The sequence below is a fragment of the Patella vulgata genome, chromosome 2 (assembly GCF_932274485.2).
Source record: "Patella vulgata chromosome 2, xgPatVulg1.2, whole genome shotgun sequence".
Lineage (NCBI taxonomy): Eukaryota > Metazoa > Mollusca > Gastropoda > Patellidae > Patella > Patella vulgata.
The window spans coordinates 41970313-41995326 of NC_065880.2; the positions used below are offsets into that span (position 1 = coordinate 41970313).

Here is a 25014-nt window from a genome sequence, read left to right on the forward strand (position 1 = left end):
GTGGAATACGTTCTTTCTGGTCCTTGTTACAAATGACACTGAAACGCACTATGGTACACGATTCGTGTACCAATGGTAAAGTGTTTATTTTGTCTTAAATATTGGATATCAGAAGCCTACCTTTTCTCGGTAAGATCACAACATCAATGTTGATTTGAATTGACAAATAATTCGTGTTTTCAACGTGTGAGACTTAGCTACTTTAAAGTAAACATCTTATAAAATGACATCCAGTGTTGACAATAAAAGTGTATATAAATTGGTGCCCTCATTACAAATAATACGCATTTCCATTTTACTAAATTAAAACGTATTACACACTATTATTAGCGAGGTGATTAACAACAATAATTTGTTGCCGATTAGTAGGCAATATTTCAAATGCACACTCTCCCCCATCTGGTCAATATAATGGTCATGATTGGTCAGGTAGAAGCACGTGATGCTCTGCGTCACAACTCATTCACAAATGAATCTAAATGACATGCTATATTACAATAGGAACTGTTCAGCTTTAATTTATATTCACTTGAGATAACGAGAATCTCATTCAAGCGTATAATTAGGGGAACAAACGGTTATCCGCGTTTCTAAAAACGGCTCTAATAACTGTTTTATCTGATGCCAAACTGTCGTTGGATAAACTCCGCCCACGCCACGGACCTCGACATATAAAAGTTGCTCTTTTTCCAGATCGTTCGTCCTGTTATTTTGTATTATTAGAAGACATTCGAGGATGTTGTTTCTTGATTTTGGATTGAGTATTCCATCGATCCGTCTTTAGTTTTTAGATAGGTTATTTATAGAAAAAGGTTGCAATTTTTTAAAAATATTTTATTATTTCCGTATTTTGAAGTAACATCTTGTTTTTCGCTAAGAAATATACTGTGGTAATTAGCTTCATAGTGCTGACTTTTATTTGTTGATTCTCCGTGACTTTCTTTGATTAGTTCTGGTAGTTTCATTATACCAAAAATCGTCGCATCACCTCCAAGCAATTGTGATTTGTACATAGTCTTCCTGTTGATTCACAAAACCCGCCAAACTGGGGAACTGCGTAGAAATTTGTAAAGTGGCTATCAGAAATGCCCCTGGAGTGGGTCCGGGGTGTTCTTTGCCACCAGAAAGACGAATGACCACGCCTCCATTGGACAGACGTGTAGCAGCAATTAGAGATGAATCACAGGGTAAAAGTAGTGTAGCAAGAAAAAGAAAATGTAATAATATTATACCACCATCAGAAAGTCAGATGAGAGCTTTGGAGGTAAGACAAAATATTTTAAAACTTATTTCCACGAAAATAACGCGTAAAAAAGGGCATTTTAAAGAAACGTTACTAAGTAAAAGTGTTCTTCTATTGAACAAACGAAAGTTAGCTAATTAACAAAAAGTCAGATACCATGCGACAATTGCATAAAATAAAAAAAGACAGAAAAACTTACAGATTTAGTTAAACATCAATACAACAAACTAATGTGATGAATTTCAGACTGACGTGTTTGCAATTATGAGGTTATCCGTTGTTCATTATTTTATTTAACAGGATAGTTTGCGGAATATCGATGGAATCAGCAGCCCATCTGGTTTCGGTAAAACTACCTCCATCGTTTTCTCATTAAGAAATCAAATTGGACATTTGGCTAGTGCCCTACAAATATTCCAGGTTAGTTTAAAGCATATCTTTGATTTTAGAAATAGGAACTCATGCATTGCAAGTAATTTATAAAGAAGAGTGTATCCAACCAACATGGATTTTGTTTTTTTGTAAGAAAATTAATTTAAAATTGTTATATTCTGTGTTGTTGAAATTTTTAGTTTATTAAATTGTTTTTGTTTTTCGTCAAAACTGATTATTTGTATATTTTCAATGAATATGAAATTATTTTATGTCAAATACCTTGTCCTCCTTCTGTCTCCGACTTCAGTGGAAGGTCTGATAATGTTCTTTAAGAATATGAAGCTTTATAAATTATTGCAGGAAAATAATATCAATGTTGTTCATATCGAATCGAGAAAATCTCGGATGAAGGATGCTCAGTATGATATATATGTTGATGTTGAAACAGACAATATAAGATTAGAAGAATTGGTTAACAGATTAAAGAAAGAAGTAGCTAATATAACATTTAATGATATAACGGTACCATTGTCTCCACCACCAAATGTACAAGATTCATGTGAGTTTTCTTATATATTTTTTTCAAGCCCAGCAACTATAGTTAGTAGCGTTGGTTAATGTTTTAACGCAGTATTTTTCCGGTGATGCTTACCAAAGACAGATAGTCTTCCAAAAACGTACGCATGCTGAATATTAAAAATATTATGTGAGGAGTATTAATGACCTATGCTCCATTTGTAGACGGTACTCCGTTTAAATTGCAGCTTGAGGTGGATGTTATACTACAACGACTTTGCTATAACAAAAAGAACTTCTTGCCGTTTCGTATTTCAATATGCGCTCATTTTTTGATGTCGTTTCTACGATGAATTTACAATGAAGGTATATTATTATGGTATATTATTATATTTTAGGTGATATGTCAAATGTACCATGGTTTCCCAGAAGTATTCAAGATCTTGATTTCAGTGCACATCGGGTTTTAATGTACGGAACTGAATTAGATGCCGACCATCCAGTAAGTCGAATTTTCAAATACACTGCAATATTGTAAATACTGAAAGAAAACCACGAAGCCTAAAATAAACTATACCAAGACTTTGAGTGAATATCCAATAAAAGAAACATAATATGTTGAAAGGACAGGCTTTAAACCATCGGATACATTGGTATTGGTTATATTTAAGTGTCGTATATTTAACCACAGCTTCAGTTCCAAGATTGTCAAACTTCTAAAGGAATTTAAATAATAGTTAATTTGTCTTGGTGTAGTTTGTTTTAGAGGTCAGCTATTTAGCAACAAGATATAAGAAACTGAATAAAGGTGCCACCATTCTTAATAGATCTGACTGCCGCAATCGGGAGTGGAAACAATGGATCCAAATGATATTTGTAGCGTTTTAATATAATAATATGTATATTTACAGGGATTTAAAGATGAAGTATATCGTGAAAGAAGAAATTATTTCTCCAAGATTGCTATGCAATATAAACAGTGAGTAGTATTAAGGTGTTTCAGTCCATTTACGGTTCACTTGTATATATAAATGTTGGATTTTTTAAGCCCATGTGCAGAATGCAGACTATTCTGAGATATGAGATCAAGAAATTCAAATAAGTGTATATGGCATATTCGAAACATGTTCTTTACGTGTAAGGCAAATAAAATTGTCTTCTAGAATTAAGATAACTAAAAATGAATATAATGAAAATATTATTCAAATTACTTTATTCTGAGTGAAGATACAGTGTATCAATGTTTGAAGATGTAACGTAGATTGTTTATTATCGTAGCAACGGTACATGACAATCGATTATCCATTTTTAACTTAAATTATTAAAGGGCGATGGTGTTTCAATCCATTTAAATCTCGGCCATCCGATGTTCTAGAGAGTTCAATAAAGAAAGGCTTGTCATGTGAACAAATATCTAAATAATAATTCATGTAACATTTGAAGCCAAAATAAAGGTCTACAATAGACACATGATATAGGTTATACATGTAGGTGTGCCTGGTTATTGTCAGTACTTGCCTCCCACCAAAATTGAGTTTTCATTGATTTTGTAGATATACATCATCTGTGCAAATAACAAAAAACAAATTCTACGAAATTTGATTAAAGACATGATGAGTTCACTTAAAACGAACCAGAGGAGTGAAAACCCATTCCCTTACTAGATCTTTCAAGAATATGTAATCTAGTGTATTACAAACTTGTAATCGAACTCCGTCGGATCTATAAAGTTACATGTAACAATAATTGTTATCATTTGATCGATACCCTTTCCATTATTCTTATTTTATTGCTTTCTATTGATTTGGTGGCAGATTTGATCCGGTGGTTTGAATATTTATTAGGTGTTATTCCAGTGACTGGTACGTGTCACTTATCTGATTTGATAGATTGATCAAATTAGGCGGCATTCGTATTTACATAGTATAGATAAACATCTCATTCTGAAACGTTCGTCAAATTACGTATTCATAGTATTCCGCTTTTAACAGAGAAAAGTATCGGTTATAAAACATCGCTAATGATGTTTGCATTCTACTATTTCGTAATTCAATGCACAGATCCGTACTTGTTCAGAGCACAAAAAATAAAGTTTACTCTTTGAATATGGCTTCAAATATTTTGGGTCAAATCCAGGATTTAATTAAGTACTAGAAAGTATGAATGTAATTTAAGATGACGTATTGGCAAGAATGTCAAACGGAGCAAGGGATGTTAGTGATACAAAAACATTTGTTTAAATGTTTGCCTATCAAACTAATATGGTAAATCATTAGCTCCTGAACATTTTCTGCTAGTTTATATTGATTTTAAAGTCCCAAAATAGATGTTTATCCTGTAAAGAATTTTTTATATTTTTTTTTTGGGGGGGGGGGGGGTATGTTTTTTGTTGTTTTTTTTTCGAGTAGAAAGCTAGTAGATATTTTACAAGCTTCTAGCCAAATAAATTATCTTTTAAATTGAGCTATTGAACTGTTAGTTAGTTAAACAAAAATGTATGTCCTATATATTGGTAAAACTATTTTGTGTTTTAGTGGGGAACCCATACCTAGAGTTGAATATTCAAACGAAGAAAAATGGACGTGGTAAGTCGAACGTAATTGTTACAATTATACAATAGTGGATTATAATGATGCACCATTCTCCAACTCTTTGCCTAGACGGCTTGCGGTATTTCTTCCATTATCAATACTTCGTTTCGCTTTAAGTACTCACCTCAAGACGAAAATTGGGAAAAGGATAAAAAATTGCTTAATTGGTAGAGTATAATTAGCATAATTTATCGAATGGAGTCCATATTATCAAAGGTCTTTCCCATATATAGGCAATAGATGTCTGGTCATTAAGTTCAGCTTTTATGGAGGTTTCAGTAGGGACAGATGGACACCTCACCGCTTTACCCATTAGTATATATAACGTCTGATATAAGTGTATGAATGTTGATATTACAATTTGTGTATATGTTTGTAGGGGAACAGTATTTAGAGAATTGACAACATTATATCCAACTCATGCTTGTAGGGAATATCTTACTAATATACCTCTATTAGTTGAACACTGTGGCTACAGGTAAGTTCATTAATAAAACCAATTTCAAAAGAGTACCAGTTCATAATGACATACTTGAATGATCAAAATAGTTTAAATGAGAAACCTTTCAATATATAATAATATGATATGTGACATTGCATCAGTGTATTGTAATTAATGTTAATCACTTTGTTTTTGTTTATTAACACAGACAAGACAATGTACCACAACTTGAAGATGTTTCTAATTTCCTTAAAGGTAGGTCAAACTAATAAAGTTCAATGCATTTCAATGAAGAGTTGTTTTACTCTCTCTATCTCGAGAATGTAACTTTTTTATATTCAAAACATGACCCCTTTACCCCAACCCACACAAACAGGGGGTAGTACATGTGTTTACTTTTACTATTTTCACATTGTAATGAATAATATTTAAATTGGTTATAAGGTCAGTGGGGTGGGGTGCATTTGGAGAAGAATTAAGCGAAATCATGTCTGAGAAACACCTTTGTGGCATCACGGTTAGATCTGTAACATCTTAATCGATTGTACAAACATCATCTGATTGAATCTCGGACGTTTAGTAATTGGTGGATTACGGTTGATTTGCATCAAAGATTAATATCTATTTAATAAATATTTGCTAATGTATCAACAATGTTAGTTGGTTAAGCTTATAAAGATCGGTAATTATTCGGCATTTTTTATTAAAGGCTAAAGGCTAAAATTAATTTGTACCCTATTCAAAAGCAATCTTGGCTCGTTGTATATATCTCTACTGGCGTCTAAAATAAACTATACCAAATTATATATTTGATAATAATAGTAAGACCATTGCTAAATATATACATGTAATCCCAATACAACCAGCTATGTTTGTACGTTACTATACCGAAGTCCAAAAGAAAGTATACACACTAAAAATATGACTAAGTTTTGTTTAAATCAAAAACATGTGATAAAACTACGCTGAACTAGTATCGTGCGTCCAAACTCAATATTTCTAAGCAAATAAAAGGCAAACCAAATGGACATTGTGCCCAAATACCGCATACAATGGAAAAACGACTTTGTTTGAAACAGGACGAAATGAACAGTGTATACTTTCTTTTGGACTTCAGTATATATAAAAACAATGTCCAGAAATTAAACACCATTCTCTTCTTTCGGTATCAAACATGCTTCCCATCGTACGTTATGTCTAGGATAAAATGCATATTATGTACATATCCATGGTAATTGACTTTATTTCTTAATGTATTTGTATTTTAGCTCGAACCGGATTTCAGCTTCGACCAGTTGCAGGCTATTTATCATCACGTGATTTTCTGGCAGGGTTGGCCTTCCGATTATTCCACTGTACACAATATATCCGACACAGTTCTGATCCTTTTTACACACCAGAACCGTAAGTATAAGAAACTTTCCTATGCAGAGCAGATTGAGCTGACTTGTACTGACATATTAGAAAATTAAACTGGTCGGGATGGGGTTATATCAGATGTTCTTCCATCCGGGGGCGGGAGGGGTTACCTTGTTTATATAATCTAATGATCTTCCATTCGTACCCCCCCCCCCCTAGAAAATGGAGTATCCATTCACCGAACATTGTTTTTAAGAAAAAAGTAATAAGTCTAATAAATGTTGTTGTGTTTTATTTTATCTCAGAGATTGTTGTCATGAGCTGATGGGTCATATGCCTTTATTGGCGGATGCCAGTTTTGCTCAATTTTCTCAGGAAATAGGTTTGGCTTCTCTTGGTGCATCAGACGAAGAGGTGTCTAAACTTTCAACGGTAATTATGCAACCTTATAATTAGCATTATAATTAAAATGCAAACACTACTTTATTTCGAAATTTTAAAATAATAAAAAAATACCTGGGGTCTTATTCCAGAAAACTAGACTAAAATATTTTAAGAATGCTGCCTTTTCATTGCCTAAGGGCTAAAATTTGTGCTTTGATTTTAGTGCTCAGACGAAGGACCATTAGTATTCTCCATGAATATGGCCCTCGCATTTTAATCAGACTGGACACGATTCTAATAAAAGCGGGACATCCTTGCTTCAGTGGAACATCATTATTTCCAAAAGATAGATACTAACTATCCATTCGTCGTGTTTTGTGCACACACTTCTGGTGTAATTACCAGCACCAATAGTACTACTTCCCCATATTATAATACTTCTTTATCCAATTAACTGCAAGAAATTAGTAATTAGTCAGGCGACATTCGAACATAGAAAGTTTCTCTTTATTTATGTTATGCATCGAGAACAACCGAACGTCAGTTGTGCATGATTATGCAACAGTGCTGCAAAATGAAATGGGGTTTAACGTCCTACTGTTTTGCTCCGAACTGGGCTAATGAAGACGGGTATACGCCATACAGTCTGCTATGAGGGGAAATTTTGCCCGGACAGTGGCACTACGGCCTACTCTTATATCGAATTCCATCTGTCAAGGGATCTTTTACGTACACAGAACCTCGGTTTTTCGTCCCATCCGAACGACTAGACAGCTGTCCTTGTCTGGCCCTCCGTCCCGCATTAATGACAAGGGGGAAACTACACCGGAAAATGTCTCGGCCAATGCAGGGATCGAACACCCGACCTCCTCGCTAGCGAGCCAGGGTCTTACCCAATTAGCCACCGTGACCCCCCGCAACAGGACTGCAATAAAGGAAACGAATTGCTGTATAACATCCTATACTGGGCTAATGAAGACGGGCATTGCAATAGGTCATCACCACGAGTAGAACTATTTAACAACCATCGTTGGGTTTTTTTTGTACCCTCCGGTCATCTTCATACTTTAATAATCTTCTTACAGTGCTACTTTTTTACTGTGGAGTTTGGTTTGTGTAAACAAGATGGTGATTTACGAGCTTATGGTGCCGGACTTCTCTCTTCTATTGGAGAACTAAAAGTAAGTTTTATTTTCACGGTTATATAGTTCCATAAATCAAACCATCCCTTTAGTTATAGCTAAAGGTTATGATAAGCGAGGCGGGGTATACTTACGCTTTTAAGAACGTCTGACACCACTCCTCACAACTAACACATTTCTTTGTCCTTTTGTCTTTAGGTTTAAATAGTATATGTCAATTGAGAATTATAAAACCGTCAAAGCTTATAACTGCATATCATCAGGGGCATCCTAGTCATCTTCACGGTGAATATAGTAATAATTTTACATGGTGACGATGCACTGATAATGATTAGAGAAAACTGGGTTAGGCCTACATATTATGTTAGATAGGCCAATTTTAAAGTGGGAATTTTGCATTACAGCATGCTTTGACAGATAAAGCAAAGAAGATTAGGTTTGAACCGATGAGAACAAGTCAGCAAGAATGTCTGATCACAACATTTCAAGATGTTTATTTCTTTACTGATAGCTTTGAAGACGCCAAGGAAAGAATGAGGTAAAGAATTATTTTGTGTACAGGAAGTCTAGGAACGGACATTGTCCAGAACGCGAAACTTTTCTGGATATGTCATTGAATTAAATGAAAACTATACATTAAGTTAAGTGGATATTGTCTTACCCCTAATCCAATCCAATAGCAAATTTGCTAGAATATACTCATAGTTCAGCTAAATATAATGTAGGAACTTCGATCTCGTGTATTTTGAGTGTTTATTGGGTGACGCGAAACATTCCTTGATAAAAGTAGGAGCGATTCATACAGAGCCAATTTAATGTAATGCTGATTCGCTACAACAAAACATTCTCTTAGTAAACTTTGAGGTGGTGTCGAGCGAGGTATTGTACCTTCGTAGCTAAATACCCTTGCAGCCATGCACTGGGACGGCATTCTCGTACCACACAGACTATTGCTGCCCACTATGCTCGGTGTCGAGTATATGTAAAAGTGACCACATAAGAATTTTCATTAACCAGACTATGTTCATTTGATGTTTACGAACTGAGGCGAATCTGAGTATTTTATAGATAACAGTATTACCACTGCGCTGGTAATGCAGGTATGTCCAGATGTGAAAGCAAAGTTTTATAAGCATTACCTGTCTGGGTTACCCTGTTGGTTTTATCCTTTACCCAATAACAAATGGAATGGGTCTTAAAGTCCTACCTTTCTGCAACAACCGGACTAATGATGGGTTTAAACTCAATAGCATCGTAGAGCAACCTAGCTGAAAGTGTACCAATTTTCTCCTATATGGTATCAATGTATGTATATCTGGTATCATCAGAATGTAAGTCTGCCGGGTTTCTGGTGGTGGGTGTGGTATTCCACGCCCAAAATGCCATGATCCCCAACTAGGCTAGATTAGCTCAAAAGTGTACCACATGAAAATCGCACAGCAATGTACCGTACATCTTCGGGTATTACAAAAACACTCTGACAGACATTTCTAGTGGTGGGGTACCCCTGGCAGAGCTATTTAATTGCCAGACATTTGTAGTGATGGAGTATCTCTGACAAGTGTTATCTAATTTCCAGACCAAAGCTAGGCTAGATTAGCTCAAATCTGTACCACCTAAAACAGCTTTGGAGTTGTTCAGTACCACCACAGAAATTATGAATGACCACTAGCAGACAGTTTGTGCGGTGGGTTGCCCCTAACAGACACGCCCCCCCCCCCCCAACTAGGATAGATTAGTCGGCACGGTTCCTGTGGTCCAAAAAATTAAAAATTGTGCCAGGATGCGTAGAATACTAATACCTAGCACATATGGAAGGTGCGATAAACTGCGGTTGTAGGAACAATTTTATTTTTCAAAAACGCATTTTTAGCCCCATAAAATGTTTTTTGGCCAAAAATCAATTTCTTGCAATCGCAGTTTATCGCCTCTTCCATACTTGCTAGGTATTAGTATCCTACGCATCCTGGCTAAAAATCTATTTTTTTAGAACACGGGAACAGTGCCTGCGAAGCTAGCCTAGTTGGGGGCGTGGCATTTTGGGGCGTGGCATTTTGGGGCGTGTCTGTTAGGGGTAACCCACCGCACAAACTGTCTGGCAGTTGTCATTCATGACTCCTGTGGTGGTACTGAACAACTCCAAAGCTGTTTTAGGTGGTACAGATTTCAGCTAATCTAGCTTAGCTTTGGTCTGGAAATTAGATAACTCTTGTCAGGGATACTCCACTACTACAAATGTCTGGCAATTAAATAGCTCTGTCAGGGGTACCCCACCACTAGAAGTGTCTGTCAGAGTGTTTTTGTAATACCTGAAGATGTACGGTACAATGCAGTAAGATTTTCGTGTGGTACACTTTTGAGCTAATCTAGCCTAGTTGGGGATCATGGCATTTAGGGCGTGGAATACCACACCCACCACCAGAAACCCGGCAGACTTACATTCTGATGATACCAGATACATGTATACATACATTGATACCATATAGGAGAAAATTGGTACACTTTTCAGCTAGGTTGACCCCCTGGGCTCCCGGTCTATCGGTTTATGAAGTCCAGGCTCATGTAATTTTTTCCAGCCAGACAAGGTTTGCTTACTAACACTATATCACCTGGTTTTGTATCATATTTTTCAGGCAATTTGCCAGTACAATAAAACGACCATTTGCTGTGCGCTACAATCCTTACACCAACAGTGTGGATGTTTTAGACAACACGAGATGCATTGCTACGGTTGTGAGCGAACTAAAGGGGGATCTTTGTATTGTCAGCGATGCTTTAAGGCGATTACAGATGCTGGAGAAGAAATTAAATGAATACGAAAACAAACCCAACCATTCCCTGGGGTCACCTCTTGACAGACCTTCTCGACATGTGACTGAAAAGCTACAAATGATTGGTCAACGAGAGAGTATTGATTTGTCGTTATAACTAGCCGACTGTTTGTATAGAGCTCTCACATCTAAAACCATAAACTTTTTGAAAACATTTTGAACAGTTTTATTCAATCTAATTTAAAAACAACAATTTGTTAAAAAAAAAAAAAAAAGAGTAATAAGAAGCACCTGGTAAATGGCCACAGATCACCAAAGATTTCCCCTTGGAACAAACTGTGGCAACTTCTTGCTTTAAAGAATCCGTGAGGTTCCCCATAGAAATCTTGTGTAAAAAAACCCATGAAACTAGTATACTAGTAAACACGTAATAGTCCGTTGTGCATTTCAACTAACCAACCACTTTAAAATCACTTATATTTCCCTCTCAAAATCATAAATATTGAACAAACCATGGCAGAAATCATAAATTCAAACCCCTTTCATCCATTCTAAAACACAAATTGTCATTGAAAATGGCAAGGTGTATAGAGAGAGAGGTATACTAATGCGCAGAGGGAACGAAGTGTGTGTGTGTGGAGGGGGGGATTAATGGTGGTCTGTGTCCTGTGTACCACTTTCAAATTTTAAGATAAACCAAATTTGTGTACGTTTCCGGGTTAATTTATATTATATTTTGTTATTAAAGATACATTCCCGCGTACAAACTGGGCGATTTAATGGTATATATGGACTAAAAACATATTCAAACTAATTAATTTGTCATAATTTTGCTTCAAATCCTCCTCAAACATTGTAATTGCGAAGGAATGCTCTGCTATAAAAATTAGATCAAACCAGGTCATGTTTACGTCACGTGACTTACCTCTCTTGGAAGTCAGAGGAGAATTCATTGCATACATAAGACGATGTTGTCTTTAATCGCTTACTATTTATTACAGATATCGAATCCTAATTAAATTCTCGGATTATCAACTACCCGCGTTTTTTTCCGTCATTTTTATCTCAGAAAGTGTTGTACGTCTAACTCTTCATAAAGTTTATCAACTTGTACATCAAGCGCTCAATGTTCGCGTGTGACCTTTGACATCACGCGTGCAGAAATTTCTAATCGTCGGGCTGTCGATTAGGGGAACCCTAACATTTTTATCCTGTATACGCTCCATGAGTGTTTTTCGGGGAATCCAGTATTTTTCTAGTAAGATTGAATATCTCTACTTTCCATATATACCAAAATTGCCATATTTTTATTGGAAATAACCACCCGACAAATACTTTTCTTGGACCCATCTTATCATAATAACTGTGTTAAATAACCACTGAAATTAACACTGTATTTATTTATTTATTTACTTATTTTATACTTTCCTTGGTGGAATTGTCTCTGTTTACAGAAATTGGTTGACGTTGCTGCCATTATTGTTGTTGATGGCCCAAATAATAATGAGTTAATATTTCTTGAACGGAAGAGCAGTTGTATGCGTTGTAAATCTAAGAGTTTGAAAGATTAAGTTTGTTGTAAATATGTGCAGAAATGATAAATAACTGCAATGTATAGTACATTTTTATGGATAGACCGACTGGTTTGTTCAGGTTTAAACCAATTGTATTGGTGATAATACCCCATTTTTTTCTGTTTAATTTATGAAATAAACCAAATCTAAGTATCAAAGTTGGTTGTTTACTATTCTGTTGAAATCACTAATGCCAGTAAGTCATTCGTTTCATGGTAAATGGTCGCCACTACTACTACTACTACTATAGGGGTTCACGTCCATTCCATAACAGTCAAATTGCAATTTTTACTCTTCTTTGCGTTTTTTATACCTTTAGGAAATAAAAGAGAGCACTACTCAAACATATATGGGGTTGCACGTCTTACTCAACACCAACTGGACTAATGAACACGGAAATACGATACAGTATGATTTTAATTAAATACTCAAATAATTTCGAAGTTTCCTGATATTTCACTGGGTATTTAATAATAAATCAAATTCTGCAACTGTTAAAAGTGTGGGATAGGGTGGATTCATCTGAGGGAAAAATATCTTCACAATGTCTTGAAAAACGTATGGGGTGAATTTGTTTATGGTTATCATATCAAAACTTAAATGCATTGGAGATTAGTTTTCAGTTTAATAAGAAAAATATTTGTACAAACGAGATGATAATTATAATAATTGGGATGATAATAAAATGAATCTGTTCATAGATGATATTAAAAAAGACATGTTGTGAGGAAGGGAAACATACACCAACAACTACTAAGTAGCATATTTTTTGTGGGTAATTGGGGCATTTAAAAGACACCAAAAACTGATCATGGGTAACAACCCATGAAGTAATTATCAGAAATAACTAAAATTTGATTGGCGTCTAGTTCTTCCTAGTGCTAACATTTAGTATACAACAAAACATTAACTTGTATCAGATGATAACTATAATATAATATAACGGTTCAAGTAGTCGGATATCGCTGAAAGAGGCTTTTTTGTTCAAGAACATAAACACTTTACGTTGTCCACAGGCAATTGCGAACCACGCGTTGACTGACGTATGGACGAATGGACGGGGGTGACGGAATTATATCACATTTCAAAATAAAAAAGGAATGATAACAATTTACAGTATAAAAGTGTTATGTATAGAATAAACGACGTGAATGATTTGTAAAATATTATAAAGGCTGTCCCCGCTGTGATCGTTAAAAATAGACAATGAAAAGGTAATATGTTGAAAATTTCAAGCAAATCGCTTTATTATGAGCGGGATTATTGCCGTTGAAGAACAATGTAGTCTCGATTGTCATTGCTATCGTTGTTACGATAATAAACAACGCCTCCATTATTCATTTTTTAAATTAAATTGTTAAATAGCCATCGGTTTTTTAAATCCGTTGAAAATCAAAAGCATCCGATGGCCTAGAACGTTGATAATGGGCTTGGCATGTGAATACATGTCTAATTAATGATTTATATAAAAATTTGAGTCCAAACGAAAAGTCTACATTAGGCATATTTAGCTCTTACATAATGCATCTTTAATAAAATTTTAAAAATCAATTTGCCAATTTTGATATCTCATCTAAGATGTTAACATTAATATTTATAATATTAATATGTGGTGGTAAATTAAAATGGTACCTGTATGGAAAACATTGAAGTTATAGGCCTACTGTGAAGATAAATATATTTCACTTTAGTAACATCATTATAAATATACTAGCTAGAGACAGGAATGTGTTTATCTTAAGGTTCTGTCCACTGTTGCATTCATTGTGAGAATCGCAGAAACAATAATTTAAAAATCTACCAAAATTATCCATAAATTTCTTACAGCCTCTATATTCTGATACTTTACCGTCACCAACTGAGGAATCTGAAAACGAAAGTATTAATGATAGTGTAATATAGCTCTTAACATACATGTAAGATCATTTGCCGGTGGCAATCCCATTACCTAGCGATCCCTGTAATTAAATGCCGATTTTCTGTATCTTATTACCTTGTCCTGTTTAATCAACGGTTTAAGTTAAGCTATAAAACTCCAAAAGGTCCACTAGTAGGGACTTTTCGCATCGGTACGGAAACGAATACGGAAACGAAAACGTCATCTATTCCTTTGTTCTTGTTCTTGTACAAATATCAAAAGGGACAGAGATATTCGGGATATAAAGATATGTTTTAAGTTTCATCAAAATCGGATAAAAATTGTGACCTCTAGAGGGTCCACGGACCACAACTTCGTATTACACATTTCTACACAATTTGCGTACAAAGAGCGGCCATTTTGTCGGGCAGTTCCATTTCGATTTTCCCGAAATACGAATTCAACCTTCATTATGGTGGAATGGTGATGTATTTAAACTTTTTAAAATCGGAAAAGAATTGTGACCTTTAGAGAATCCGCAAGCTAAAAATGCGATTTTTCGAACAATCCGGGGCCATAATCCAGGATGTTAGGTTCGGGTATCCGCAATTATCAAAAGGAACCAAGATCTTAGTAAGTAATGGTGATATATTCACACTTTTTTCTTTAAATCGGATAAAAATTGCGACCTGATAACGGAACATAAGCTAAAAACGTGATTTTTCGTACAATCAAGGGCCATAATTCAGCAAGATACGATCCGATATGCGCGAATATCGAAAGGAACCAATATCTCTGGGTTATAAACATGTATTTCAAGTTTCATCGAAATGGGATCACAATTGTGACCTCTAGAGCCAGTAGAGGGTCCACAACCTCGATTTACCAGATGTTTACACTATTTGCGTACGAGGAGCGGCAATTTTGTCCGGCAGTTTTGGCCCGATTTTCACGAAATTCGAACTCAACAAACATTACGGTGTAACGGTGATATATTCGAACGGTTTTTTTTTTTTTAAATCGAATAATAATTTTATTGTGACCTCTAGAGGGACCACAAGCTAAAAAACGCAATTTTGCGTACAATCAGAGGCCATAATTCGGGAAGTCACGATCCGATATGCGCGACTATTGAAAGGAACCGAGATCTTTGGGTGATAAACTTGCATTTCAAGTTTCATCAAAATCGAATCAAAATTGTAGCCTCTAGTAGAGGGTCCACAACTTTGATATACAAGATATTTACACTATTTGCGTACGAGGGCGGCCATTTTGTCCGACAGTTTTGGTATGATTTTCATGAAATTCGAACTCAACCACCCTTAGGATGTAACGGTGATATATTCGAACGTTTCTTTAAATCGGATAATAAATGTGACCTCTAGAGGGACCACAAGCTAAAAACGCCATTTTTCGTACAATCAGGGACCATAACTCAGGAAGTTATGATTTGATATGTACGAAAATAGAAAGGAACCCAGATATTTGGGTTATAAACATGCATTTTGTCCGTCAGTTTCGGTCAGAATTTTACGAAATTCGAACTCAACCATCCCTAGGCTGTAACGGTGATATATTGTAACGTTTTTTTTAAATCGGATAACAATTGTGACCTCTATGGGGTTCACAAGCTAAAAACGCGATTTTTCGTACAATCAGGGGCCATAATTCAGGAAGTTATGGTCCGATATGCTAGAATATCGAAAGGAACCAAGATCTGTGGGTTATAAACATACATTTCAAGTTCAAACGTTTTTTTTAAATCGGATAAAAATTGTGACCTCTATGGAGTCCACAAGCTAAAAATGCAATTTTTCGTACAATCATAGGCCATAATTCAGGAAGTTATGGTCCGATATGCTAGAATATCGAAAGGAACCGAGATCTGTGGGTTATAAACATACATTTCAAGTTTAAACCAAATCGGATAAAAATTGTGAGCTCTACAATGTTCACAGGCTATAAACATGATTTTTCGTACAATCAAGGGCCATAATCCACGAAGTCACAGTCCCATACATGCCAGTATCGAAAGGAACCGAAATCTTGGGTGATAAACCTATATTTCAAGTTTCATTGAATTCGGATAAAAATAGAGAGTTCACAGACAATAGTGGACGGACGGGCGGACAAGGGCGACGACAATATACGTCCACGTGAAAATGTGGGCGTATAAAAATGGGGGGGGGGGGGTAGGCCTATCATGATAATTCTTTTCCCTATTGATTTAAAGTCTGATTAATAGAATTTCGGGTGATTCAAATACAATTGGTTCATATAATGAAAAGGCTGCACTATGTTATAAGCTACGTAAACGTAAACGAACATTTGTTCGTATTCGTACCGATGCAAAAGGTTCTATTCTTGGCTTACGATTTTTACTACAGTCTTTACTACTCTATGATCCTGTGCCATAAACAGTGTCCTGTTCTTATAAATTCTCCACATGGTCAATCAGTGGTGCAGGGCGTGCAGAAGGGGGGGGGGGGGGCTAGTAAAAAAAACAGTGCCTATTCGTTCGGGTGGGACGAAAAACCGAGATCCCGTATATACATCGGCGTTCAGGTAAATAAAGACCTTGATAGTTGCCATTCCAATAAGAGTAGAAGGTAGCGCAGCTTTCCGGACCAAATTTAAATCATAGCACACTGCATGGCGTTTACCCGTCTTCGTGATTTATAGTGGACAATGTCTTGGTGTGATTGGAACAGTTACGATTTCTTTGGCTTTTGACTGTATGAAACTTGTCACGGGTAAAACAGAAAACGTAAATCGAATGTAAAAAAACGTCTGTTTTTAATTCGATTGCCACATGCTAAACAGTACCAATCTCCGAAATTATCAGTCTGTATCAATTAATGTGAAAGTTGGCTGAAAATAGCCGTCTTCGAAAACTTTGTTTGTCAAGTGGTGGTATATTTAATATAACGTATAGTTTGTAAAATATAATCCCCTTACCTGTCAACGTTAATAGAAGATTAAAATACTGTGTTTCTGTATAACAAAGACGTTGAGCTGATGCAAATTCTAAAGGTAAAAAATCATAATATCCTTATTTAATAACGGAAAGTAAAACTTCTTAAGTATATACATGTCATGTCGATTACAATAATGTTACAGTATAATCTTGTACTATTCATGTACAATGAAAATGTAGCTTATATTCATTTGCCATTCGATATTAGAATTTGATCAAAACTATAATTTAAGCAATAATTTCTCACCATCACTCCATGATTTAGAGCAAACATAACAGCCAGCTCTAGTCGTGGCGCCCTCTCTGCTGGCGTCAAAATAGTCTATAGCACAACCAACACACTCATAACATGACTTCCCTCCAGTACTTTCATAATCTGGGTTTTTATCCGGTGTATAATCACCCGGTATTTGACTCTGTTCATTCCAATCAACTTGTAGCTCATTTCTTGAACCGTCATTCCAACCTATAAAACCAAAGTCTTACTTTAATGGAGTAAAAGAAATTCATTCCTTGCTTCTCCAAAACATCTTTATTTCACTAACTATGTGACATGACGAAATGCGCACCTGACATTTTAAGATTTTAAATTTACACTATTATCTCATTACATGAAAGAAACATCGCAATTTATATTCGACCAAGAGAACCAAACAATAAAAAAAAAAGAAAAACATACCTCCATAGAAACCTCCATCCGGATATATTCCAGGATTCCTCCATGGATATTGTCTAAATTTCAGAATAAAACCAGTTTTATATTCAGATACATCATCAGTACGGAACTGAATTGTTACAAAGTTGTTGGTCGTCTGAAATGTTGTTTTTCTCGGTAATTCAGTTCCACACAGTCCAACTTGGTTTATTCCTGGTAACAGACGGGCATTATCTATCCTATAACCTGTACAGATATAAAATGGCCACTCTTCAATCATGATGTTCAATATTTTAAATGATGAATGTACACAAAATGTAACACTGTTGGTCTAATTACTACGAAGGTTGGGGTGGGGTGGGGTGGCGGTGACGCCTTATCCCAAACCCTTTTTATTACACATAAAAAGAATAAAGGCTATTTTTGCTATCATTTCGTTAAATATTGAAAAGCTACATCCCTCACGAAATGAGGTTTAACGTCCTACTTTTCTGCACCGACTGGGCTAATGGCGACGTGCATACCCTACACAGTGTGATATGGGGTAAAATTTGCCCGGACCGCGCGCTACAGCCTACTCTTATTTTGAATTCCAACTGTCAATGGTTCTTTTACGTACGTGTCAACGTGTATACGGCACATCGGTTTTCCCTCCCATCCGAACGACTAGATAGATTACACAAAACGGACAAGTAACATCGTCTATTCGTTCGAGTGGGGCGTTGACGTGTTCGTAAAATAACCCCTAAAGGTATGGTGTATGCCTGTCTTCAGAGGTCTTGTAGTACGTTAAACCCCATTTCATTTCACGACATTCTGAAGGCAAGTAGCCCTGTTTCCAACAAATACCACTTCAGATGGCGATACCTCGAGAACTAATGAATTTAAACTTCGCCGATTTCCACAAATTAATAGTATTTGATCACGGGGTGGGACTGGACAAAATGCTTTGGTCTCGTATCCCTTAATATTATAATGTACATTACAATATTCATAAATACCACTAGCTGGTAATAAGAATTTATAGCCCAATATCCATTCATAGGCAACTCGACTCTTTGGAGATTATACTTACTATTAAAAATCTTGAGATAATCTTTACAACAAAGACCTCCACAATGATCAGTGGGATAAGCATGTCCATCTATGTCAATGTTAGTCAACTCTAAAGAAATCTGGTGCTGTTTTTTACCAATGATGGTAACCACACAGTTTCTCTCTGCACTGTAATATTGATTGGAATGTGACCGTATATCCTCTTCATCTCGATCTGTAATTCTTATTTCCACAGGTTCACGATATGAGCCGCAGTTTTCGTAACGATCTTGTAGAAAAATGTCCCCTACAAAGGTATAATATTATGATGCAGTCACACAGATATTGACAAATGAACATTTTAGGATTCTTAAGCCCTTAGTGGACATGACAAAGAAAGCAAATGGGTTTGCGCTCTTGTTGGACTTGATTGTTTTGTTCTTTACCCAATTTGTCCTCCATACAGAGACTTGCAGGGTTCAAACTTAAAAAGATCCTTTAGTAAAATTACATTATTTCCAAAGGGTTTCTTTTCAAAGTACTGTGTGTCTTTAATTACAAATTTACTTGTTTCTAGCTCTTTGAAATACACTAGTCCCGGTACCTATATGTAACTCCGGGTAGACAATCATATACCTTCTGATTGTAATCACACAGCAGTAAAATATCTCACTCACTCACTCAAAGGAATTCTTTACAGAAAAATGGGCACAAAAAGAGGACAAATCAAGCCGAAATTAAGACTTTGTGGGAACAAGATGTTATGGAACTTTTTTGTGTTAGACGAAAGGTTAATTTATTTACATACAATTTGGGGGGTAAATACTGGTGATTTTAAGAGATTCGTCAAACTCGGGGTTTTGTAATTCATAGGGCTGGCGGAGACTGATATTTCAGACTATCGAAACAATGAAGTTAGGTGTTCGTTTATTCATTAATCACAACACCGTTCTTATTTTTTTTTTGTGTTTACCGTAAATGTAATCTCACCTGATATACCAGCAACAAACCAGAAGATCAAAGCAAATTTCATGTTTACAATGTTAACTGGACCCTCCATCTTGAATTTACCTGAATGACGTCACATATCATTGTCAACAATTTACCTGTGTAAGGGGAGATAATCCATCAACTGAGGATCATACCGGTACTTGTGACAAAAAAATCAAGTACACCCGAAACGCTATGGTAACCCTTAACAATTCAGTAAAAACATTTTAAATCCATCTGCACCCCATTCCCTCCCCCACAGTACAAAAATTCAGATTAATCATGAAATAAGTTTTTTTTTATTATTACTATAAGCATAATATATTTTTGTATTATAAATATTTTAAGGGTAGCATATCAGAGCTCAAGTCTATATATGGCTGAGGTCTCTATAGACTTATTGACTTTCTTTTAATCCATAAATGCATTCAGATTTTAGTACATACTTGCTTTCTCACAGTGTGATTAGAAATTATAAATGTGGAATACAAAAGGGGGTAAAAAAAATGGGTATCCAACCAACTCGGACCAATTTATTGACCACTAGGACAAACAAAAAGACCAGTCAGACCAAGACAGAAGATTACTCAGATCAAGAGTCCAATTCGTTTTATAATCAAAATACTGATAATAAATATATTGTTATTTCTTATTAAATGATTTTTTGGGTTTGTCATTAGTTTGTTTAATTTTAACAGTTACATGTATTATATTATTCGTATACTGAATTCATAGGGGATCACGTGGCTAAGTGGGTAAGACGCTGGCAAGCTAGCCTTGAGGTCGGGTGTTCGATCCCTGCATTGTCCGAGAAAGTCCATTCAGATTTTCCTGCGTGGTCTTCCCTTGTCAGTGACCCAGGATGGAGGGCCTTACCAGGACAGCTGTCTAGTCGTTCGGATGGTACGGAAAACCGAGGTCCTGTGTACACATTGGCGTGCACGTAAAAGATCCCTTGGCAGTTGGAATTCGATATAAGAGTAGGCCGTAGTGCCGCTGCCCGGGCAAAATTTCCCTCATATGCCCATCTTCATTAGCCCAGGTTAGGAGCAGAACAGTAGGACGTTAAACCCCATTTCATTTCATTTCTGAATTCATTTCTGAATTCATTTGGTGCATATTTTGTCTGTTGATTTGATTAGCTTATAACCCAAGTACAGAAGAAATAAGCACAATACTCAGCTGTCTATCTTTTGTTCATTGATTTTTTATATGCTCAATGATGAGATAATAACACGGGTATTGTACGTAACCTTTATTATAAAAACAAACACAATTATTAAACATACATTATGCAAGAGCTAAATCTGTCTATTACAGGTATTTCTTTAGGCCTGAAATGTTATCTAAATTATTAATTAGACATTAATTAACCTATCCAGACCATAATCAACTCTAGATGGTTATGCAAGCCTGCGATCTTTAGTGGATTATGAGCTGATTTACTGCATAACTTTCCTTCACGATTTAACGATTAAAATTTAAATGGATAATCATGACTATGCTGTTTATCATAATGACTTTAGTTATGATGATTGAGGCTCGGCAGAAATTTCAACCGCTTAGTTCTCGGTTCATAGTGGATCAATTTGAATGAAATTTTCAGCAAATTGCCTTTACATTATCTAGTTTTTATCTATTATAGTGAGAACTGCCAACTCGCTATCGAATCTCCCATAATGTATCTTTAATTTATTATTTCAAAAACATAATGGTCAAAGTACTCTTTTAGTCTATTAATTGGTCCGACTGGTTTATCAATTAGTATTGATTCGTGTAGTCTTTGGTCCAGGTTGTCATGGATTTAACAATGCACACAGCCCAACTACATGAGAAGGGCAATGTGGGATGGTGTTTGGGGGGGTGTGTTTGGGGGGGGGATTATTACATCAATTGAGTAAATGAGTGTTGAGGTGATCTGGTTTGTGGAGAAACTGGAACACAAAAGAATCGAAACAAAACTTTATATTGAATGCATGTTATTACATAATATTCATTAAATAAACAATATGAAAACATACACATGTAGTACTAACATTCAAAATCAGACATATTTTTATATTAAAATAATCCAATTTACAAAACTTTCCATATTTAATTCAGTATGAAGTGATAAGGTAGAAAGATATAGGTCTAATTATGTGCCAGATTCAACACAGTTTCTGCATTAGAAATTCCAAGCATTCAACAGATATTTTAATGTTCAGTTGTGTGGGTGCTCATTTGATAAATAACAAAACTTATTTATAATTCAATGTTAACGATTATATCATTCGAAAAATTGTCATTAGATTTTATCAAGCTTTAGTTGCTGCTTTCACTTGTGCTTGCTGAAACTGGTGCTGTAATTTGGACAAAACCTCTTTATGGGCCTCTTGTTTTTTCTCCAAATCTTTGATCAGACTTTCATGTCTCTTAATTTCTCCATTTATATAATCAATTCTCTTTTGGACATTTTGTTTAGCCTCGTCTAATTCTTGTTTCACTAAAACCGGGCCAATCATTTTGAAAACTGTTCCGTCATCTTTAATAAGATCTAATTCTGCCTTCACCAGGGTATTTTCACTGAGCTGGGCTTCTAATTTCTGACGGCTTGAAATGTATTTCTGCAAATCTTTCTGGACACCTTGAAATTTTTCTATTTCCGATTCAAGTCTTTTTTGGAGTCCTTCTGCCATTTCAATATGTAGAAAATTTCCACACACTTACACTATTTAGAAATTCTCCAAATTTCGATAACCTAAACAAGCACATGCAAAACCAAACTCACTGTGGTGTACTTGATTGAACAACACATAAATTCGTTTCGCACGGCGTTTCACATTTCCGGAAGCCTTTTCACCACGGTGAATGAAAACTAGAATTATTTCCCATGGACCATCGGGTAGGGTTGTGGCGGGCGGGGGTTAGGAGAGAGAGAATGAGTGTGGGCACCCCAACCGCCTCCATTTTTTATTGGCAATTGTTTAAAGTAGACATTCACTAGAATAAAACATAAGATATGGACCAATCATTTGGAAAATTAAATTTTAACTACTGTATTAAGAAAATTGTTTCGTATACATTTATTTAAACATACACTGTCTTTTTATACAATACCTTTGCTTGCTGTTCGACACATACATTATGCAATTAACTTACTACTATGGTGGCTGATTGGTATCATGTCGTGATGTCGTGGTGTCGCCAATGTCGTAATGTTGTGTAAAATGTCGTATTGTCGGGTTAAAATGTTGGGTTGTCGTGGTGTCATGATGTAGGGTTGTCGTGGTGTCGGGTTATCGGCCATATTCCGCTCATATATTATGATTATGGATTATGTTCCCCGAGATTTTGCAGCGCGGTTTCTCCCCGTCGGTAGTGCAGGACAAAGGGCCTGGCAAAGAACAGTGTTTAGTATTGTAGATAGGACAAATAAAATAAATTAAATACCACGGCCCATTGGAAATTTCCGTCACATCACTCTGCATAGCGTATGCCTATCTTGAATAGTCCGATTGGTTCGGAAAAGTTGGAAAATGAAATGAAATGAAATGGGGTTAACGTCCAACTGTTCTGCTTCGGGGGCCCGAGTGGCTAAGTGAGTACGACGCTGGCTCGCTAGTCTGCTTCGGGCGCCACAGTGGCTAAGTGAGTACGACGCTGGCTCGCTAGTCTGCTTCGGGGGCCACAGTGGCTAAGTGAGTACGACGCTGGCTCGCTAGTCTGGACGTCGCGGGTTCGCCCCCGGTGTTGGCCGAGAAAGTTCATCAATATTTTCCGGCGTGGTTTCCCCTTGTCAGGGGTGCTGGAAGGAGGGCCTGACAAGGACATCTGTCTAGTCGTTCGTATAGGACGAAAAACCGAGGTCCCGTGTATTCATTGGCGTGCACGTAAAAGATCCCTTGGTAATTGGAATTCGATATAAGAGTAGGCCGTAGCACCACTGTCCGGGTAAAATGTCCCTCATAACACAATGAATGAAGTACGCCCGTCTCCATCAGCCCAGTCGGAGCAGTACAGTAGGACGTTAACTCCATTTCATTTCATTTCGTTCTGCGCCGACTGGGCTAATGAAGACGGACATACCCTATACAGTGTACTATGAGGAAAACTTTACCCAGATAGCAGCACTACGGCCCACTCTTATTTTCAATTCCAACTTGCAAGGGGTATTTTACGTACATTTGAACGACTGTCAAAGCAATTTAAGTAACTATTCTATTAAAAACAAAGAGGCTAGATTTTAACATAGAAGTGAGTAGAGAGAGAGATAGAGAGAGAGAGAGAGAGAGAGAGAGAGATGGGGTTTAAGGTCCACTCGACACAAACTAGGTCATTTCGGGACTAACATATGGTTTAATTTTATTTACATAATTCGCTTGCGCGTGGGGGTTTTTAGCATTGGGTGGAAACCGGAGGATCCGGAGAAAACGCACGAGGTTGGACAGGCGACCCTACTCCTTGTCATGTACAACCGGGGATTCTAAAGAAGTGATTAGAAGTGAGACTTCTAGACAGTAGACTTTCAGAAGAAGAAAAACCTGTTTTGATTTATACTGATCCCTGGGTTAAGAGACGCACGGTTGCGAGGGTCGCGATTAGATAACAGAACTTTCGATCTTTAATCCAAGTCCATCTAACGTCCATTTATAATCTTTCCTTGTGTCCTTTATCCATCAAGTAATTCATTGCTATCAGTTATGATCAGTTAAAACAAGTGGTTGCCATGCAAGATATGCCCACATTTTGCGAGAAATGGATGGGGAAGTGGTAAAATCAATAGGGCTTATCCTCTCATTCAAGATCTTTTGATCCTTTTCAAAATCCATACATATTTCAAATTTTGCGTGAAAAGCAGGGGCTATAGTCTAATCTGTAAGATCTGATGCTACCAAAATCGAACTCATTCAAGAACTTTTGATCCTTAACACACAGTTTAAGTTTCATCATGAAAGATCCACAAACTTTATTCATATTTCACATTTTGTGTAAAGGCAGGGGCAGATGCGTAAGAAAATTGAACTCGCCCAAGACCTAGTGATACTCGTTTTAAGTTTCATCTAAATCGGATAAAATTGTACTCTAATTATGGTGTAACGCTGGTATATTTGAACAGTTTT

General features: G+C 36.2%; 2 protein-coding genes across 3 annotated transcripts; one reads left to right on the forward strand and one right to left on the reverse strand.

Annotated features, from left to right (window-relative positions):
* Positions 1 to 728: 728 nt before the first annotated feature.
* Positions 729 to 12549, forward strand: LOC126810924 (tryptophan 5-hydroxylase 1). Of its 2 annotated transcripts, XM_050536313.2 has the most exons (13): positions 729 to 1264; positions 1544 to 1663; positions 1979 to 2177; positions 2533 to 2636; positions 3046 to 3113; positions 4669 to 4719; positions 5105 to 5203; positions 5376 to 5422; positions 6436 to 6571; positions 6832 to 6958; positions 7996 to 8091; positions 8457 to 8590; positions 10686 to 12549. In XM_050536313.2, exons 1-13 carry the CDS (start codon positions 1133 to 1135, stop codon positions 10978 to 10980), a joined length of 1608 nt encoding a protein of 535 aa, XP_050392270.2. In that variant the 5' UTR covers positions 729 to 1132; the 3' UTR covers positions 10981 to 12549. The 2 variants fall into 2 exon arrangements, with proteins under 2 accessions (XP_050392270.2, XP_050392271.1); XM_050536314.2 differs by lacking the exons at positions 6832 to 6958; positions 7996 to 8091; positions 8457 to 8590; positions 10686 to 12549 and having other exon boundaries at positions 6436 to 6575.
* Positions 12550 to 13007: 458 nt separating this feature from the next.
* On the reverse strand, positions 13008 to 20040 carry LOC126810932 (uncharacterized). Its single transcript, XM_050536335.2, has 6 exons — positions 19913 to 20040; positions 18963 to 19229; positions 17912 to 18133; positions 17480 to 17698; positions 17214 to 17282; positions 13008 to 14264 (listed from the first exon to the last, which is right to left on the reverse strand). Exons 1-6 carry the CDS (start codon positions 19980 to 19982, stop codon positions 14080 to 14082), a joined length of 1032 nt encoding a protein of 343 aa, XP_050392292.1. The 5' UTR covers positions 19983 to 20040; the 3' UTR covers positions 13008 to 14079.
* Between the last annotated feature and the right edge of the window lie 4974 nt (positions 20041 to 25014).

Coding starts and splice junctions, on each gene's coding strand:
- LOC126810924 (XM_050536313.2), top strand. CDS start 1,133: ATGACCACGCCTCCATTGGACAGACGTGTAGCAGCAATTAGAGATGAA. Junction 2,637..3,045: donor AATTAGATGCCGACCATCCA/GTAAGTCGAATT, acceptor GTATATTTACAG/GGATTTAAAGATGAAGTATA. Junction 8,092..8,456: donor CTTCTATTGGAGAACTAAAA/GTAAGTTTTATT, acceptor TTTGCATTACAG/CATGCTTTGACAGATAAAGC.
- LOC126810932 (XM_050536335.2), bottom strand. CDS start 19,982: ATGGAGGGTCCAGTTAACATTGTAAACATGAAATTTGCTTTGATCTTC. Junction 17,699..17,911: donor GGATGGAGGTTTCTATGGAG/GTATGTTTTTCT, acceptor TTGGTTTTATAG/GTTGGAATGACGGTTCAAGA. Junction 17,283..17,479: donor CTCTAAATCATGGAGTGATG/GTGAGAAATTAT, acceptor TTTTACCTTTAG/AATTTGCATCAGCTCAACGT.